General features: G+C 45.0%; 1 protein-coding gene across 1 annotated transcript in view; it reads left to right on the forward strand.

The window, feature by feature from the left end:
• The window catches only part of MTCL1 (microtubule crosslinking factor 1), a 113,011-nt gene that overhangs the window by 12,710 nt on the left and 79,845 nt on the right, over positions 1-20,456 (forward strand). The window contains 1 exon segment of the mRNA XM_070361497.1: positions 896-1,054. Coding sequence (XP_070217598.1) covers positions 896-1,054 — 159 coding nt within the window.

Raw genomic sequence — 20,456 nt, forward strand, 5'->3', positions numbered from 1 at the left:
TGTCATTCAGTGTGATGTAAAGGTGATTTATATTTCTGTTACAAAATCTCCTTAGTTCCTTTTAGAAAGTGAAAATGTTGAGCTGCCTTTATAGCATTTGAATGTTTTATTAGAGTAGGCAATTTAAAACCTGACTATATTAAGTATGTACTGAATACAGTAATTTTTTTAAGCAAGTAGGGTTCTTTAAAAATTATTTTGAGAAACAGAAATGTTTATTTGATGATCTTTTACAAAATTATTTGTTATTCATTTTATTTATTTATTTTTGGCTGCGCTGGGACTTCTCTGCTGCACGTGGGTTTCTCTCGTTGTGGAGAGCAGAGGCTGCTCTTCGATCCAACATGCAGTGTGGGCTTCTCTGGTTGCAGAGTACGTTTCTAGGTGCACAGGCTTCAGTAATTGTGGCACGTGGGCTCGGAAGCTGCAGCTCGCAGGCTCTAGAGCGCAGGCTCAGTAGTTGTGGTGCCTGGGCTTAGTTGCCCCGAGGCACATGGAATCTTCCCGGACCAGGGATTGAACCTATGTCCCCTGCCTTGGCAGGCAAATTCTTAACCAGTGGACCACCAGGTAAGTCCAATGATCATTTTTAATTGATCATTTAAAGCATGTGCTCCTGGGAAGACTTGGCATTCTAAGCAATATTCCAGAAGGAACAGGGCTGTGGCAAAGTGGCCTTTTAATCCAGATGAAAGTCATACTTCCCCTTAATATGGATTTCATGTTTTAAACTAATACCCCTTCCTTTAAATGTAGGCTTGTTAATATTGCCAGGATCTTTGCTCTTTGGTGTAACACAATATTCCTTAGTGATTCTGCCTCTGAAGTGGTTTGGAGGTGCCCTTAGCACACAGAAGGCTTCCCATCAGATGACTGTGTCTGTGGGTTGATGCAGGTGGCCAAAGATGTATCGGTCCGATTGCACCATGAACTTGAAACCGTGGAGGAAAAGAGAGCTAAAGCGGAAGACGAGAATGAAACTCTCCGACAGCAGATGATCGAAGTGGAGATATCAAAGCAGGCCCTGCAGAACGAGCTGGAGAGACTGAAGGAGGTGAGTCAGGTGGATGGGGACTTGCCCCTTGTGAACATGGGACTCCCAAGTGTCCTTTTTTTTTTTTTTTTAATTAATGTATTTTTATTTTGGTTGCACTGGGTCTTCATTGCTGCGCGTGGGCTTTCTCTAGTTGTGGCGAGCAGGGACTCTTCTCTAGTTGAAGTACACAGGCTTGTCATTGCAGTGGCTTCTCTCGTTGCCAAGCACAGGCTCCAGGCCAGCGAATTTCAATAGTTTCAGCATGCAGGCTCGAGAGCTCCAGTTCAGTAGTTGTGGCATGTGAACTCAGTTGCTCTGTGGCTTCCAAGTGTCCTGGTCTTACTGTGGTTTAAGGCAGGGGACGGCCAGCTACTGTTTGTATGGCCTGGAAACTAAGAATGGTTTTTACATTTTTTATAGAGTTGGGAAAAAAGTATGAAACAAAGCTGAAAAAGCAATGACGATGTGACCGAGGCTGTGTTGCTTGTAAAGCCTGAAATATCTGCTCCCTGACCCTTTACGGAAAAGGCTTGTTGAACCCTGGTCTCAAGCTATTTTTTATAATTTCCATTCCAATGAGCTGGCTGTTAGTTCCCTTTATGGGTCCATGTGGGGTGTATTATTACTAGAATACAAAATTAGGCAGTCTCTTTTTTCTCGAGAGCCTTCTCTTCCAATGAGCTGGAAAATATGTTATGCTTGTCCATTATCTGTGTCAACAGATGTGGGTGTGTGCTGCCTGTGTCTGTTATGCAGCCAATATGATTTAAATATAGATTTCTTTTACATTTCAGAGAGTGACTGTGTTCTAGCAAAGCGGTCTAGACAATGCATATGTATTTTTTTCATTTGCAATGGTAATGCAAATCCCGTTTTGTTGTTGACATCCAGTATAAGATTAAAGCTGAATGTCCTCTTGGAAAATATCCTGCATATTGATGAAGGTACAAATTGTGGTGAGGGTTTGAGATAATGGCTAAAAAGCCAGCATGTTATGTGCCAACACTTAGCACTTCATGGTTCCTTTGGATTCACTTCATGATTCAGCTGCTAATCCATCTACTGCTCCACCCACACTTCACTCAGACCCTCGACTGGGCCCTGGGGAGGCAGATGCCCTGCCTTCAAGGTGTTTACTGAGCCAACATGTTATGGATTTGTGTAAATTCTGTGTATGTTGCCACTTCCATGAAAACATTGCATGTTCTATTTATTTGTCTTGTCACTGTCCCCCTTTGCGAATGGCCCCGTGGGACTTGGGCTCTATGGACCAGGTTCTGTCTGTCTGGGTCACTGTGGGGGGTTCCCACAAGGGCCTGAATCCCAAGGGTTGTCGGGGACTTTCCGGGTGAGTGGGGGATGCAAGTGAGAGCTTCACAGAGCAGGAGATGGGGAGCCTGGAAGGTTCTGTCCTGCTTAATGACCCTCCTCTGGCTGTGACCACTTGCCTCTACACTTATGCATCCTAATAACTTTTTTTCCCTCTTTTCTTTTTGGTCCGAATTTGCTAGGAGGCAGGCTGTAATGATTTCTTTTCCCGAGATTTCCAGTTTGAGCCTGACCTTGAGGGTACAAAAGAAACTTTGAAGTATATTTTTAAGTTTTATACGCGTGTATGTTTTATGTATGGACTTCCCTAGTAGCTCAGTGATAAAGAATCTGCCTGCCAATATAGGAGATGCAGGTTCAACCCCTGGGTCGGGAAAATCCACTGGAGGAAGAAATGGCAACCCACTCCAGTATTCTTGCCTGGAGAATCCCGTGGACAGAGGAGCCTGATGGGCTACAGTCCAGGGGTTGCAAAAGAATCGGACATGACTTAGTGACTAAACAACAACAACGTTTGTGTATAAATATATAAATTATATATATAAGTAAATATGTGTATTTAAAGCAGGCAGGGATTCTTTTCCCCAGCTGAAATGGATTTGTGAAGGACCTGACATCAAGTCACAAATAGCTCTCTGGGGAGAGAAATGACCACTGATGGTGGAGGCTCAGGCTGGTCTGAGGAGGGAGTGGGGTCAGCCCCTCCCTTTCTTTACGGCTTAAAATTACTCAGAGGGGTCGCTCATCTGGAACACAATCACTGTGCTCTTACCTCCAGAGTGGCAGTCAGACTGGTGGGGCCGCGTTCTGACACCGAAATGCTCAAGGAGTCCCAAGACTGAGAGTCTGAGGAGGGTCGGGGGCTGGTGGGCGTTCTGGGTGCAGCAGGGTGCACCAGTTCAGAGGTCGCGAAGACAATGTTCATCGGAACATTCGAGCCGGGGTCTCCGTGAATGGCTGCTTTGTACCAAAGCCAGCATAGACTTAGCCGTAGGTTTTGCTCTAGAGAGAGATAGTGTTTTCTCCGTCTTGAGCCGTGCTGGTGATCGTTCACCCCTGAGGGCTGGTAAATGGATGATGAGCCACATTCTGAGACGGTCCAGGGCGGTTTGTGCATCTCCACCACAGACCTGGGTGCGGATGTGTCTGCACCCCAGCCTCGGAGGACGGTGAGACGGTGGATCTCGGCGGTTGCAGCTTCTCTCTGCAGACCGTGCTTTCAGCGCCTGGGGGACTCCTCCAGGGTGTGTGTCTCCTCGCTCTGCAAACTCACTCTGTGCAGGAACAGACTTGTCCCCTTCGCCCCCTCCTGCACCACACTCTTGTCTTTCCAGCTGTGTTAACGGTGCCACTGTCCTTTAAGTCACCCAGGCTTAATGGCTGGCAATTATCCTTACCCTTCCTGCTCCCCCTGCTGCTCTGAGTTCACGGTCTTAGAAATTCTTTTTCATTGGTATGTGCTACAGGGTTGAACCTTAAAATTATACCAAGTGAAAGAAGCCAGGTGTTGTACGAATACATTTATCAGAAATGTTCAGATAGGTAAATCCACAGATAGCAGATTAGGGGCTGGGGAAGAGGGAGACCGACTGGGGTTTCCTCTTGGGTGATGACAGTGTTTTGGAACTGGGTGGAGGTGGTTTGCACAACATTGTGAGTGTGCCAAAGGCCACTGGACTGTACACTTTAAGACAGTTCATTTTAACCTCATTTAAACTTTGTGACTTTCTTCTATCCGTCCTTTCACCCATCTCTCCAGTGAATATTTTGAGGGCTGACACTCCAGTCACCACATTCAGGGATGCAGCACTTCTAACTGCCCCTTCTGTTTTACCTTCTGTATCCCCCCAATCCGACAGTTTGCACAGGACTTAAACAGACAAACTTGCCTTGGCACGTTGTCTAGCCCTTTAGCATGACACAGGTCCTTTCCTGCCTGGTCCATCTCGGTTTCCCATCCCAAGGCACTAACCTCTGCAATGAACTGAAAGGCAGTTGAGAAGGATGAGAAGAGACATGCCCTCTGGGCCTCGAACTCCTAGAGGTGTGTCACTTTCTCCATGGATAGAAGAGATGCTTAAAGAGGCCTGGCAGGATTAACCCTCTGGAATTGTCCCTTCTGGTCAGCCAGCTCACTGACTTCCTGTGTTGTTCACATCCTGTCCATGCACCCAGATTCCCATATACCCCTTCACTTGTGCAAAACTCGAATTTTTTGACCCCCCTTTTGGGTACATTTCTTCTAGTAGTCTCTGTATGGTGGAATATCTCAAAAAGGTTGAAACGGTTAACCTTAGTGGACTTTCAGCTTCGTAAAGATTGCCCAGGTGCTTTCACTGTATTTCTTTCTACCAGAAAGTTTCTTAAATGCACGCTAGACACAAATAATAACCGGCCAGTTAATCTGCACTTTCAAGAGAGGCAAGTTTTGGATCATAACAGGGAACTAGGGTTGGTGGATGGAGCCACAGGGAACCAACTAGCTGTCAGATAGCTCTTGTGGGACATCCTTCATCACTATTCAGGACATGATATTGATTCTCTGGGTTTGGCTGAGACTCCTTTGTGCCAAATAAATGGTCAGATTTTATAACTGTTTCTGTTTTTAAATTAGTCTATTTTAGTTGCACTGGGTCTTCGTTGCTATGCAATGGGCTTTCTCTAGTTGCAGTGAGTGGGGGCTACTCTTTGCTGCAAGGACTTCTCATTGGAGTGGCTTCTATTGTGGAGCAGCGGCTCTAGGGCTGGTGGGCTCAGTAGCTGTGGCACACAGGCTTAGTTGCTCTGCAGCGTGTTGAATCTTCCCGGATCAGGGATTGAACCCATGTTCCCTGCCTTGGTAGGCAGACTCCTATCCACTGTACCACCAGGGAAGTCCTTGCGACTGTTTTGTGAGTGCTTGAGAGGAATATGTATGCTCCAGTTTTGGGATGAAGACTTTGAATCCATTAGATTGAAGACTTTCCAACTTGAACTATACTTACAGCAGAAAGAACATTTTATATCATCACTTAATATACAGATCAAAAGTTTTTACAAAGTAATGCTTATTTTTTGCCATATGGGATATATTCTGGTATTTTCAGTTCTGTTCTATTTTTTTTTAAATGGTATTTGTAAGTTCAAATCCATTACTAGATTGCCACAATTTGGGAAAAAATGTGTATCAGATCACTTGTTAATTGTGTTGTTCAAATTTTCTATATCCTTTACAGTTTTGTCTGTTAAATATCTCTTTAGGATAAAGATGTATTAAAATCACCCATTATAATTTTACATTTAAATTTTCTTCTTATATTCTGTCAAACTTTGATTTATAGATTTTGAATATGAATTCATAAAGATTTAGAACCTTTATTTGGTAATGAATTGTTCCCTTTATCATTTCATAATGACCTCTTTATTCTAATGTCTTGCTTTTTCCTGTTAAGCCTATTTGTCTGCTTTTATCATCCATGCCAAATTTCTTTTAGTTAGTATTTACCTCCTACAGACTTTTCGGTGATTCTCGTCTATTGTTTCCGCACCACTATGTTTTAGGTGTATTTTTTGTGAATGGACTATAGCTACCTTTTAAAAACTGGAATCTGGGAATCTCTTTTTTCAAAACTTGTGAATTTAATCCAGTTACATTTTTTGTGGCTATTAATGTATTTGAACTTATTTCTGTCATTGTATTTTCTGCTATCTTCCATGCCTTTTCTTTTTTCTATTTTTTTTCTCCTTTAAAAACATTTTTATTAAAAAGCATTACAGCCAGCTGCAACAAGAGCAGAAAGAAAGGGGAGGGGTCGGTAAGACCCAGGGGACCCCATCCCAGCTGCTCCCAGGGGTTGGAGGGCATGACAGACTAGGGAGGGGCCTGAGTGGTGGCGATGCAGGGAAAGGCTGCCTACCATCTTTTTTTCTATTTTTAATATTGATTTCTCTTTAATTAAATTTGCAATTCTCATGTTCTCTCTCTTGGTTAGGAAACCATACATTACACTTTTGCTGATACTTATATTTTTAACATGCATGTTTGTCTTAATATCCCAAACTAATCACTGTCCATATTCTTTTCCTGAATAATACAAGCATCTTAGAAAGCTTCAACTCCAGTCAACTCCCATCTTTCATACTATTGTTACCTAGTACCATTCTGGTTTCATCTTTTTAAAATCAGCTGCCCCCTAAGTTGACTAATAACTCATGCTGTTATTTAGATTCATTTGCACATTTTCCAACCTGCTATCGTTGCTTCTTGAGTGTTGCTCCTTCTAATTCAGTTTCCTTCTCACTGACCTATTAATATATATATCTTTTAGTCATTCCTTTTTCAGTAAACGATATTGTCTAATATGCTTTTATTTCATACTCAGTCTTGAAAGCTATTTAATTGGGTATAGAATTCTAACATTTTGAAGGTAATATTTTTATTATCTTTTGACTCTAGTTTGCTATCAAGAGATCTGCTGTCAGATACTCTCATCTTGGTAGATAACCTGTCTTTGCTTCCTGGTTGCTTTTCTACTATTCTCTTTGTGTTTGGTATTCTGCAGTTTGAATCAGATGTATCTCGATTTATTTTTATTTGGCTCAACATTCTTTGTCAGTCTGAGTGTGTGGCTTTCATAAAATCTGAAAAATTCTCACTCTTTGAATAGTGTTCTATAATGAAACTGTCTCTTTGAATCATGTTTCTTTCCCATTCTCTGTGTTTCTTCTAGAATTCCTTCCTATTAGTCTTTGTGGGACTTTCTTATGATGGCCATTCTTACTCCATCCTCCATCTTACCCACCTATATATTTTTTAAGGCATTTTTGTCTATGGTACATTCTGGATAATTTCTTCACTTCTTATCCAGATTATTAATTCTCTTCTTTACATAATAATTAGTTTTATTCATCCACCAACTTTTCATTTCAGTGAGTTTACATTCCAGAAGTTTAAAAAAGCTTGATCTTTTTCATATATTATCTTTTTCTCATCATCTCATAGTTCTTGGACTTTCCAGGTGGGTCAGTGGAAAAGAATTTGCTTGCAATGCAAGAGATGTGGGAGACGGGAGTTCAGTCCCTGGGTTGGGAAAAATCCCCTGGAGAAGGAAATAGCAACCCACTCCAGTATTCTTGCTTGGAAAATTTCACGGACAGAGGAGCCTACCGCAAAGAGTCAGACACGACCGAGCACACACATACACATGGTTCTTGCTTTAAATCTTCAAACATTTTAAAGTCATAGTCTTTTTCAGTTTGTTCTGTTTATCTTGAGTTCTTGGTGTTACTAAGTGTTCAGTTTAGATCTGGTGACTGTTACGTGGATTATGAGCCCTTCTGAGTGGGAATTCCATGAAGTTTGTTGCAACGTCCTCCTAGTGAGTTTTAACGTTGATCTTTTTTGGAGGCCTTGGTGGTATCATTGGTCCAAATACAGCTCTTAATTTTGGCCTCATGGATCTGTGTACCAAATGGGTGCGTCAGTTGAACACTGACCTTGCATGTGGCATAGACCTTCCCCCCACCATCCAGTGTCTTGAGCAGACGCTTTCTGTCCCCATCTCCGGCTGATTTTTAGTTTCCTTTCAGGAAGGGTGCGTCTCTGCAGTGGGTTGCTTGGGCGCGTTGATCAAAGCCTCTTCTCATGCCCCTGGCCTATTTCTGGTAACTCTCGGCCTCCTCTCCTCCCCCTTAATACACACCCTTGTGCTCATGCTCTGGTTATCCCTTGGGCGTTGTGGACACTGGGGAATCTTCTTTGTGTGTGTGAGTTCAGCTGTGCAAAAATGTTTGCTCGTTACATTTTCTCCAGCATTCTGAGCTGTTTACTGGGGGGCAGGGCTCACGATCGCTCCCTGTGCCGCGTTGCCAAAACAGGATGTGACCCTTCAGGGTTTAGCGGAAGCGCCGGGGTTGCAGCCCTGGGGCCCCAGAACGACCCCATGTGTCCTCCTTCTCCTGACCCATCACTTGTATCCCTGCCTCTTTCTGTGGCTCCCCGCTGACCTCAGAACCTTTCCTTAGCAATAGCTTCTCCACGTCTTGCCTTCGCCTCACTGTCTTCTCTTGGGTGTCTGCTGTAGGCTGAATGTCTGTGGCACCCCCAGACTCAGGGTAAATCCTACCCCGATCTGACGCTATGAGGAGGTGGAGCCTTCAGGAGGTGACTGGGTCATGAGAGCAGAGCCCCACCCACTTTCCGAGGATCAGAGTCCTCATCAGAGGGACTTCGTCCGGGGGCCCTCTCCTGTCCGTCATGTGAGGACACAGGGGGACCCGGCTGTCTTAAGAGTCAGAAAGTGGGTCCCCATCAGAACCGAATCTGGCAGCACCTGGATCTTAGATTTCTCATCCTCCAGGACTGTAAGAAATAACGTCTGTTCTCGAAGTTCTCTGTTCCCCCGTTTTTGGTGTTTGTCAGAGCAGCCCGAATAGACTATGACGGTCTTTCTCGTTTTGCTCACCCAGTGGGTGAGGACTTTTCTCTGCGTGTCATAATAAACTCAGGCAGCCATGAAGTCTGGAAACAAAGGTGTACAAACATAATAAATGGTTTTATTGGTCTCATGCTACGCTTTAATGAAATAGCATTGTCTGTAGTTTCAGAGTTCATGGTCCCCCTTGTAAGGGAAAGATGTTCGTGGGTGAGGCTGTGTGAAGCATCTCTGGGCAGAGTCCTTGTGCCAGGGTGCCACCCAGACCCTGGCCGGGCTGTCATCAGCCTCCGTGGCTTCGCTCAGGCCTCAGCCCTGGCCGGTCAGCAGTGGGCGGGAGGAGGAGCAGGCTGTGTGGACGCCTCAGGGAACACGCAGCACCTGCTGTCCTTTGCTGAGTTCGGGGAGAGGATAACAAGCTGAAGAGCAGGACAGGGAGAGCAGTCTGGTGTTCTGAGTGTCCTGCTACCTTAGTAACGCGGTGACATGGGATGAGAGAGAGGAGCAGGGGGAATCAGGTTGTCTGGTTAAGTCTGCTTCCCAAATGTGAGACCTGAGAAGAGCTTGGGGTGCATGTGTGTGTTAGGGTTAGGGCATGTGTGTGTGTGTGTGCATGTGTGTGTGTGCATACAGTGTCTGCACAGGGATCTGGGAAACGGTCTTCCTGTGTCCTGCCCACACCCGAGAGCAGGGGTGGGATGGACTAGAGCCCCATCCACAAGGGCATGGGCCCCAAGCGGGGAACGCAGAGTTCAGGGGCTGGAGGGTGAGCAGCAGCAGCAGGCATGAGGAGCTTTGGCAGGAGCCGCTTTGAGGGCTTCAGCTGTAAATGGCACCATTGGTGTCTGGGAAGAAAGGGGGTGTGTGTGCAGTTAAACAACCATAGATAGTGCTAATGGCTGATTCACTGTTGCTGGAAGGGCTGGGTGAGGGCCTGTTGGGGGCTTGCTGCTCCCTGGGCCTAGCCGTGGAGCAATTTTTTGTGGAAACCAGGATGGGAATTAAATTATGGGTTTTCTATGAGGCAAGTGAAGGTCAGTGACCCCCTCACCAGAGTCCTGGCCAGGCTGGACTGACCCAGGCCCCTGACCCAGCAGCTCTCCTCTGTCCTCTGGACCTTAGCTGGAACCTGGCCGCCTCCTGCGCTGTGTATGTGCAAGGAAGAGGCTGGTGGCCAGGTATGTACTGGAAGGAAGCTCTGTGCAGCCCCCAGACCAGGGCACCATTGGGGCAGCCGCTGGAGGAGCAGGGAGTCCATGAGGAAAGGCATCCATGTCTTTCTGACTCATAATGCTTCTTTATAAAGTGAATTTCTGCTTCTGGAAGTATCCATTGCACTGCTTCTCTGCTGAGAAAATTATAGAAAGGAGGGCAGAGTTCACCTTTGACGGGAGAGGGCACGCCCCCTCCCCCTGCACCCCTCCAGGCTGTACCTAAGTCTCGCCTTTACTGGTGACACGGGGCCCCGCCTTGAAGATCCTCCCAGAAGTGCTACCTCCTCCTTGAAGCCTTTCTAGCACCCTTTCTCTGAACTCTTTCCTGAGGCCCTTGAAGATTCTCCTGCAGTTTGTAAGAAATAATTCAGCAAGGTCCCAGGTATCCTTTATCCAGTTCAGACTCTGGTATGATCTTGAAACTAGGGTGTCAGGTTGATTCAGTCAATCTACAGAATGGTTTCAGGTTTCCTGACCATTGGGGTCCCTCATTTGGACCTTTTATGGCCACACCCACTTTCCTCTATGACCATGCCCACTTCTCTCCATAACCACACCCACTTCCCCTCCTGTCCCTACCGCCACCACGCACCCCCGGCACCCACGGTTGGGTCCCCGTTTCCATAGTTTTGTCATTTCAAGACTGTGACATGAATGGAGACACACAGCATGTAACCTCTGAGGATTAGCTTTTTCACTCCGCATCAGTCTCTTGAGGTCACCTAGATTGTGTGCATATCCATGGTCTGTGCCTTTGTATAGCTGCGGGGTGGTCCATGGTGACCATGCATCACAGGGGCTTTAACCAGTCGCTAGTTGAAGGACATCTGGGTTGTTTCTAGTTCGGGGCTGTATGAATACAGTTGCTTGGTTCCTGGGCCATATAGGAGTTGAATATTTCGTTGTTGTTGTTGTTGTTTTAAAGAACGTGCCCAGCTGTTTTTCTATTTTCCAAAGTGGTTGCACGACTTCAAGTTCTCACCAGGGGTGCAGGAGTGCTGCATCCTCCTCAGCATTTGGCATCGTCACTGTTTTATTTCATCCATTCTCATAGGTAATACATCATTGTGGCTTTAATGTGCATTTCCCTAGTGGCTAATGACATTGGTAACTTTTCATGTCATATTCACCATCTTCATGTCCTTTTTGGTGTCTTCATGGTTTTTGCCCATTTTCTAATTCGATTTGCTTGGTTATTTTACTGTGTGTGTGATTTTTTTTTTTTTAACTGTTGAGTTTTGAGTTCTAGATACTAGCCCTTGGTTGGCTATATGGTTAACAAATAATTTTCTCCCACTCTGCCATTTGTCTTTCTTCCTTTCAGCAGGGTCTTCCCCAGGGCAAGTGTTTTTAATTTTGATGAAGTTCAATTTATAAATATTTCCTTTTATGGTATCAATTCCAGAGCTCTTTGCCTAGCCCTAGATTCTGAATATTTTCTCCTTGTGTGTTTTTTTTTTTTCTGAAAGTGTTACATTTTAATCCATGGTGTCCGTTTTGGGTTCATTTTTGTATAAGGTGTGAGACTCAGGTCAAGGTTTTTTTCTTGTCTATGAGCCTCCATTGTTTCTGGCACCGTTTCTTGAAAAGGCTGTCTTTGCTCCGTTGAATTCCTTTGTACCTCTGTCGGAAATCAGGGGATGTGTGTGTGCAGATCTCTTTCTGGATGTGGTGCTGTTCCCTTGATCTCTGCCCACACAGCCTTGACCACTGAGCGTATAGATCTTGAAAGTGCTTTCTTGGTGGGTGTCCACTCCTCCAACCAGCAGTTTGAAGGTCTTGCAGGATCCCTCCATGGCATTTCTGATTTATTGAATATATACGTGTGTCTGCCTGTCCTTGCCTTTGTCAAGCACTCACTAAATATTTGTTGAATGAGTGAAGGTTTTATCACCTTTATCTTTTCCTTGAGAAAAAGCTATAACAGTCTTAAAATCCCTTGGCAAGGAATTTCTGACTGTAAATGAGTACCTCAGGGCAGGGCGTATAGACCTGTGGTTCCACTCGAGGTCAAGTACTTGGACGATGACCGTGGGCCATCTGATCACCTGTTGGGTCAGTGATGAGGGACCTTCAGCCTGGCTTGGGGGTCCACCCCTCCCCGTGGTTGTGCCACACCAGTTGTCCCTGTGAGCAGGGGCCTCCTCTCAGCCTGTTTCCTGTGTCCCTGTGGGCATTCAGGTGGCCTTTCAGACTGCAGTGTGTGAGAGCAGTGATGCTGTGCGAGTGGCCATCAGCATCAGGCCACACTCACTCCCCCAGAGAGGTGAGACCCCCGCCCCTCCTCTGCCATCAGCACAGATTTCCTGGCACGTGGGAGTCTTTCAGAACTTGGAGGGCGGCTGTCTGCTTGTCACCTGCTGTTGATGAAGGGAGTTTGTGAATTTCAGTGAAAGGGACACCGTTCACATTTTTCTTAAATAATGCAAATGTAGTGAGAGCACATACTTCTGGATAATTTTAATGCCCCTGGGCAGTTAAGTGCATCCAGTTTGTGCTACGGGAATGAAAAAGTGTAAAAGTTCTCATTGCTCAGTTGTGTCTGACTCTCTGTGGTCCCACGGACTGTAGCCTGCCAGGTTCCTGTGTCCATGAGATTTCCCAGGCAAGAGTACTGGAGTAGGTTGCCATTTCCTTCTCCAGGGGATCTTCCCAGCCCAGGTCTCCTGCATTGCAGGCAGATTCTTTACCATCTGAGCCACAAGGTGCTACAGGAGTAGATAACAAATACTTCTCTTTTTAAAGTTTACTTTTGAGGTGGGGGTCTGTCAAATTTACATGCCATGTGTGTTGTTAGTGACGTTGTATGACTTGGGCAACTTTTATCCTCAAATGAGGAATCAAGAGTCAGAGAAACAGAAATGCTTAGAGGATGCTGACCGGTTGGTGTGGCTGTTTCTCAAGTATCCTTTCTTGGCATTTCTCTAACTCAAGTGAGAACCATTAAGTGTTGAATGGTATGATTATGAGCCAAAGAAGCCACTTTCATTTTTTTCCCTTTAGTTGTCAGAAATTAGTCAGCATTGAGAAGGCGCCAAGTTATCTGTATTTACGCATCTGTGCAGAGTGTCTTCCTGCTGAGCAGTTGATCGCCAGTGTTTGAATCTCTGACTTAGGATGAGCCTCTGAGAAAGGAGTGGGAGGCCTGAGCCCCCAGGGCGCTTCCCCTTGGGTTGGCCAGTTTTTGTGCAGAGAAAAGGCTCGTGTGGGAGGCTTGGCTCTGAGTTTTCCCCCAGCATCACAGATACTCTCCTCTATGACCCACAGCAGAATGGCCGGGATGAGGGAATGTCCAAAACGTGGGAGCACTCATCAGATGGCTGGCACGTGAGCACAGATGCTGTCTGTCTGTAGAGGCAGATGGGAGCCGGGCGCCCAGGCAAGGCCGTGTTTGCTCATCAGGCCTGCACTTGTGTGATTGATCTCACCCTGAGGACCTCAAGGAGCCCCAGTCGGTGGTCCTCCCATCACACACGGCCTCTTCTCTTGGGCTGGAGGTCTCTTGGAATTTGAGCAGGGCTGGGAACTGGAGGGAGAAATTATGGGACACTGGGGCACCAGGCAGCCCCACAGGACTGGTGCATGAGGCACTGGGAGGGGGGCTGCGAGGAGGCTTGTGAATGTTCCATCCTCTGTGCTTATTCGCAGGGATTAGCAACAGTTCTCTTCCATGAGTGAAACAAAGTCACTTCCAAAAAAATCCTCCATTTATTACTTCCTGTGAATCCTAGTAAACAAGATAGCTTAAAGATATGATTTTATGCAAGACGTGCCTGTCTGTCTTGTTCTAATGCGTGTGTTTCAAACACTTTAATGATGGAGGGCTTTACACGGTTCTCCTGGAACCCTTCTGAAACAGAGACGCCTTCCTTCTGGCCAGCTGAGTCCACGGTCAGGCCGCTCGCTCCCTTTTCAACTTCAAAGTGTCACTGGGATAGTCTTTTGTTTCCAGGGGTTCTCGGGTGTAGGGTTTTGGGATTTGTTTGGATTTATTTTAAACCAGGTTACTCACAGCGTCACTGAGTGAGGGGCCCAGGTGCCACATAACCCCCTGTCGTCTATTACTGTGCGGTCTGCTCAGGGAGGGTCATCAACTGCAGCTCTGCAGTGTTTGAGGGGGACATCCTGTGTCCTGTTGGACATGTAACAGCATCTCTGGCCTCTGCCCACTGGATGCAGTGACAGCTCCCCATTTGTGCCTGTGTCTATGGGCAAAGGCAGGTGTCCTTGGGGTGGGGGGTAGGTCACCCGTAGTTGAGCTCCGGTGGCTTGAAGAGACACCAGATGCACAGGCTGTCTGGACATCTCCCTGTCCTTCCACCACCCTGGACCCTGGAGCTTCGGAGGGAAGCATACGAGCTGACCCGAGGGTGTGTCATGCTGTTCACAAGACCCTGACCTGGACGACAGAGTCCAGTTCTTCCTCTCAAGGGTGTGTGTGTGTGTGTGATGTGATCATGAGGGGCTGCGCAGGTGATTCTGATACGTTCGGAAAGCTTCTTGTCTCCTATCTCACATCTCATTCCTCTGTCTCCCCAGCAGTGTCTGAGCTTGGCTCATCATTAGATTTCCCCTGGGATGGGCTGGCGACAAGGCGGGCAGACAGCAGGCGCTGCACATTCGCCTCTGCTCTTGGCCTCTTGCAGAACATCTCCAAGGTGCCCTGTGAAATAGGGGGTAGACGTTTGCATCTTTCTTTGCAAGAGGATTAGAGACCAGCAGTGCCCAGAGCAGGGGGGATAAGGTGTGCCCTGCTCCCCAGCTTTTTTCAGGTGATGAAAGGGATCATATAAATGCATGCGGAGGACTGAGCTCTCGAGCCCAGTGATGCTGTTCCCGGCTGCCTGGTAGAACCTCCAGGGAGTGCTTATGAATCCCGATGCCCGGGGCACCCCCTGGCCCGTTACATTGGAACCTCTTCAGGTGGGACCCAGGCATCTGAGGGTTTTGTTTTGCTCCGTTTCTCTGGCATCTGTGTTTTGTAAAACTTCCTGGTGCTTTCAGATCAGCTGCGGTCACTGACCGTGAGAGGACGGTGTCTGGAGAAGCTCCATAAATGTGGCTAGGTAGTTCCCACCCAGGACTGATGCTGAGGGTGGCTCAGGTTAAAGAGGGGTGAAGTCAGAGTTTGCAGGACAGGCGTCTGGGGAAGACAAGGCCTTGGCCTGACCTCTTCCCATCAAAGCGGAGGCCCCAGACGAGTGAGCAGCCAGGTAACTGCCCGCGGGGGCGAGTTGGTGCCCTGCCTCAGGTGTGGATTTATGACCACAGCAGCCATCAAGGGCCGTGACTGTGTGGCTTCCTGGCCACTAGTGATAGTTTTCCTAAAACACATCAGAGGCCGGATTCTAGCCTTCCCATGACAGGGGCCTTCGTCTGTCTCAGGTTCACTAGATCCTTCCACTCATCAAATTCACTCCGCCCCTCTCTGCGCCTTTAATTTCCTTTGCCCTTGCCTGTTCTTTCCCCCTTTGCTTATCTGCAGTATGCACACGTCTAGCTGTTGTGGATTGTGTTGTTTGTATGTAACTCTGCTATCCCAGGTGACCAGCGGGGTAGGAACCCACATTAGAGGGCAGGTGGCCATGTGGTCATCTCTCCTGTCCTCCTGGGGGCCTCTGAGCCTCTCTCTGTTTTAATCAACGAACATACTGTCAGTAAAAGGCACTCTTAAGACTTTCCTGATGGTCCAGTACAGGGGGCATGAGTTCAATCCCTGGTCAGGGAACTAAGATCCCACATGCTGTGAGGCACAGCCAAAAAAAAGGAGGGGAGGGTAAAAGGGCACTCTTGAATTGAATGTATATAAAGCTATGATTTTTACATTAAACAAATGGGAATCAATCAGGTGAAACCATAAAATAGCTGATTTTCCCCACAGTTGGCTAATTCTAATTTATTCTATAGGTCTAGTCTTTTGAATGAAGTCTAGATCCATGATTTTTTTTGTCACTCTTGAATAGCCCATGACCTTCCTGTTCACTTTTATTTATCAGTATATATTTTTAAAAATTCATTTTTGGCTGCACTAGGTCTCTGCTGCTGCATGCTGCATGGGGGCTTTCTCTGGTGGCATCGGGCAGGGGCTCCCCTCCAGTTGTAGCGCACGGGCCTCTCACTGCCGTGGCTTCTCTCGTTTCAGGGCACGGCCTTCACTAGTTGTGGCCACGGGCTTAGTTACCCCATGGCGTGTGTGATCTTCCTGGACCAGGGACTGAACCCATGTCCCCTGCATTGGCAGGTGGATTCTTAACCGCCAGACCACCTTCTGCTCACTTTTAACTCCCCAGATCATCTCATTTCTGTAATGAAAATAATGATTTTTAAAAAAATAATGATTAAACTCACTCAAGGCCATGGTATGTCCCACCTGTGGACTGGTCTGACCACTGGGCTGACTTTTCTTGTCTCTGGCTTTTGGGGACCATTTCAGCAGAATGAAGTGAATTTGGTTTGGGAAAGTGTTTGCTACTTTAGTATTGGGTGCATAAAAATTCATGGTCATCATAGGTTGGCTATGTGGGCTCCTCCATGTGGCGCATGGACCCTAGAGCACGAAGGCTCAGTTGTCCCAGGGCACATGGGATCTTAGTTCCCGACCAGGGATTGAACTACATCCCCTGCATTGGAAGGTGGATTCTTAACCCTTGGACCACCAGGGGAGTCCTGGTTGTTCTATTACTAAATGCATTATCCCTGTTAGTGCTTTTGCCTTGTATTACAATATAGTCTGATGCTGCTGTCAGGGTCATATTGTACTGATTTTGCTACATCAGCTTTTTTGAAGCATTTTTTGCCAGTTTAATTTTTCTGCTTTTTTGTTTTCAACTTCTCTGTGTCATGTTTTAAGCAGTTTAAGGCTGAGTGTGTGTGAGAGGCAATCCGTGTTTATCTTAGTGAGTTTGTTCCTCTTAGAGTTATTGTGATTGTACTCAGAGCTGGACCTGTTATTTTTCCTGCTACCATATTTTTTTTTCTTCTTTTTTTTAACCTACCTGCATTCCATCAGAAATACTCGACTTGTTTTTAATTCTCTCCATGGGTTTAAAGTTTATATCTCTGTTCTTTCATGGATTGCCTTTGCAAATTTTAACAAATTTGGATCACAAATTTTAACACACTTAGGATCATATTTACCATTCTCCTAAAGGACACAAGCTTCTTCTGACACCCTGACTTGCTGACAGTCATTTAGTGTCAAATCACCAGTACCCCGTTTGAAGTGTCCATTTTCTTTTCTTTTAATTGTAAGTACTTAACGCTGATTTGCCATTTAAATTTAGGTTCACCAACTTTGGTACCACTTCCTTCTGGGCTTCTGTTTCTTCTTGATGGGATACATTTCATGTTATTTCAGTAGGTACAAGGCGGAAGTAATCCCTACACAGAAGCCTTTGTATATTTAAAAATGACTTACTCTTAAATGGTAATTTAATTGGTAGAGAACTTTGAGAAACAGCTGTCTTCCTCCACGCTTCTAAAGATAACAATGTCATTACCTTTTGGTATCTGTTGTCATTGCAGCAACCATCTGCCTAATTGTCTATCTTTGCTGATAATCTCACTTTCCCTATGGCTCCCTTTCAGGTTTTCTTGTTACCACTGCAATTTCACTGTGATTTGTCTTGATGTGGATTTTTTTTTTTTGGGGGTAACTTTTTTTTTCAGTTTTAATGAGATGTAATTGACATGCAGCACTGTATAAGTTTTTGTGCAGAATAATAATTTGACCTACATCATTAAATGATTAGCACGGTAAGTTCCATAAACACTCATCACCTCATACAGTTGCAAAATTAAAGAAATTTTAAAAGAATGTTTTCTCTTGTAATGAGAACTCTTAGAATTTACTCATAACAACTTCCATGTATAAGATGTGGCTTTCTTCTTCTTTATCCCCCTTGGGACTTGCAGTGTGTTTTCCTTACTTCTGATTGACTGTGGTGGCCCCAGCCTGTTTAGCTCAGGGATGTTTGCTGATGTTTGGGGCCCACTGCCTGGCAGTGTCTGGCAGGCATAGCTGGTGATGCAGAGACTGGGAGAAGATTTCAGTCAGAGCTTCTACAAGTTGAGATCTGTGTCCACAAAATACAGGCTTTCCAAGGCGGCCACCACGTAAATCTTACTGCAATGCACTGGTCTAAAAGAATAAATGTATTTTTCACTTTTTAAATTTCATCATTAATACTCTGTAAGAAACAGTCAGTGATTTAAGAAACAGACAGTTCAGTCAGTGATTTCATAGTCAACAGCATTTCCCTCCAGAAACATTTGGCCTGGTCTCCCGTTCTTATGCTGGATGAGTTTCCTTTCTCTCTGTAACTGCTCAGTGATGCTGCAGCCATCTGACTGAAAACGTTGGGAACCCTCGCTCTGAGCTTACTAGTGCAGTTTTTAAAAGAGAATTTTATGCATTAACCATTTGCTATAGGGCAATATTGTTATTCTTGTTAAGTTACCTGGTACACCAATAATAAGTCTTTACCTTTGTGGGTTTTACAGGTGTATTTTTTCCTTTCTTTTTCTTCTTTTTTAAAAAAAAACAACAACTTTGTTTTGTATTGGGGAATAGTGAATTAACAATGTGATAGTTTCAAGTGAACAGCAAAAGGACTCAGCCATACACATACATGTATCCAGTCCTCCCATCTAGACTGCCATATAACATTGAGCAGAGTTCCACGTGCTATATAGTAGGACCTTATTGGTTATCCATTTTAAATACAGCAGTGTGTGCATGTCCATCCCAAGTTCCCTAACTGTCCCTTTCCCCCGTCCTCCCCCCAGCCTGGCTACCGTAAGTTCATTCTCTAAGTCTTTGAGTTTCTGTTTTGTAAGTAAGTTCATTTGTATAATTTCTCTTTTGATTCCACATGTAAGGGATGTCATAAATATTTGTCCTTTGCTGTCTGACTTAACCTCACTCTAGGTCCATCCATGTTGCTGCAAATGGCATTATTTCATTCTTTTTAGTGGCTGAGTAATATTCCCTTGGATATACGTACCGCATCTTTACAGATGTAAACTTTGTCCCCAGTTTAAAGTAGGGAACGCAAAGAATGAGTGAATAGGTGATTTTGTTTTTCTCTTGCAAAATTATTTTTTATAGGTGCTTGGTTTTTTAATTGAAGTATAGTTGATTTGCAATGTGTTAATTTCAGGTGTACAGAACAGTGATTCAGTTTATATGTATATATATGTGTTTCAGATTCTTTTCCCTTGTAATATGTTATTTCAAAATACTGAATGTAGTTTCCTGTGCTATACGGTAGGTCCTTGTTGGTTATCTAGTTTATAGACAGTACTTTGCTGTCTGCTAATCCCAACCTCCTAATTTATCCCTCCCTGTCCCCCTTTTCCCTTTGGTAACAATAAGTTTGTTCTCTGTGTCTGTGTGGTCTTCCCTGGTGGCTCAGATGGTAAAGAATCCATCTGCAATGTGGGAGACTTGGGTTTGATCCTTGGAGAAGGGAACAGCTATTCTGGCCTGGAGAATTCCATGGACCGTATAGTCCATGGGGTCACAGAGAGTTGGACATGACTGAGTGACTTTCACTTTCTATGTCAGTGTATCTGTTTCTATTTTGTGTATAAGTTCATTTGTACTATTTTTTAAAGATTCCACATATAAGTGATGTCATATGATATTTGTCTAACACTTCACTCAGTATGATAATCTCTGAGGTCATGCATGTTGCTACAGATGGCATTATTTCATTCTTTTTTATGACTGAGTTATATTCCATTATATTGTATGTATATGCCACATCTTTTTTTTTAACCTGCAGATATTTTATTTATTTTTTAATTGGAGGCTAATTGCTTTACAAAAGTATTGTGGTGGTTTTTGCCATACATTCACGTGAATCAGCCATGGTATACCACATCTTTTTAACCCATTCCTCGGTCAGTGGACATTCAGATTGCTTCCACACCTTGACTATTGTAAATAGTGCTGCAGTGAACATAGGGGCGTGTGTGTCTTTTTAAAGTATGGTTTTCTCCAGATATATGCCCAGGACTGGGATTGCTGGATCATATGGTAGCTCTACTTTTACTTTTTTTAGGAACCTCCATGCTGTTCTCCATAATGGCTGAACCAGTTTACATTCCCACCACTGTATAGGAGGGTTCTCTTCTCTCCACACTCTCCAGCATTTTTATGTATATGGCCACTCTGCCCAGTGTGAGGTGGCACCTCATTGTTTGGACTTGCATTTCTCTAATAGTTAGCAGTGTTGAGCATCTTTTTCTGTGCCTGCTGACCGTCTGTATGTCTTCTTTGGAGAAATGTCTATTTAGGTTTTCTCCATTTTTTTATTGGATTCTTTGTTTTTTGATACAGATATGTATAAACTGTTTGCATATTTGGGGGACTAATCCCTTGTTGATTGCATCATTTATCTCCCATTCTGAGGGTTATCTTTTCATTATCTTCATGGTTTCCTTTGCTATGCAAAAGCT

This window comes from Bos mutus, chromosome 24 (genome assembly GCF_027580195.1).
Source record: "Bos mutus isolate GX-2022 chromosome 24, NWIPB_WYAK_1.1, whole genome shotgun sequence".
NCBI lineage: Eukaryota > Metazoa > Chordata > Mammalia > Artiodactyla > Bovidae > Bos > Bos mutus.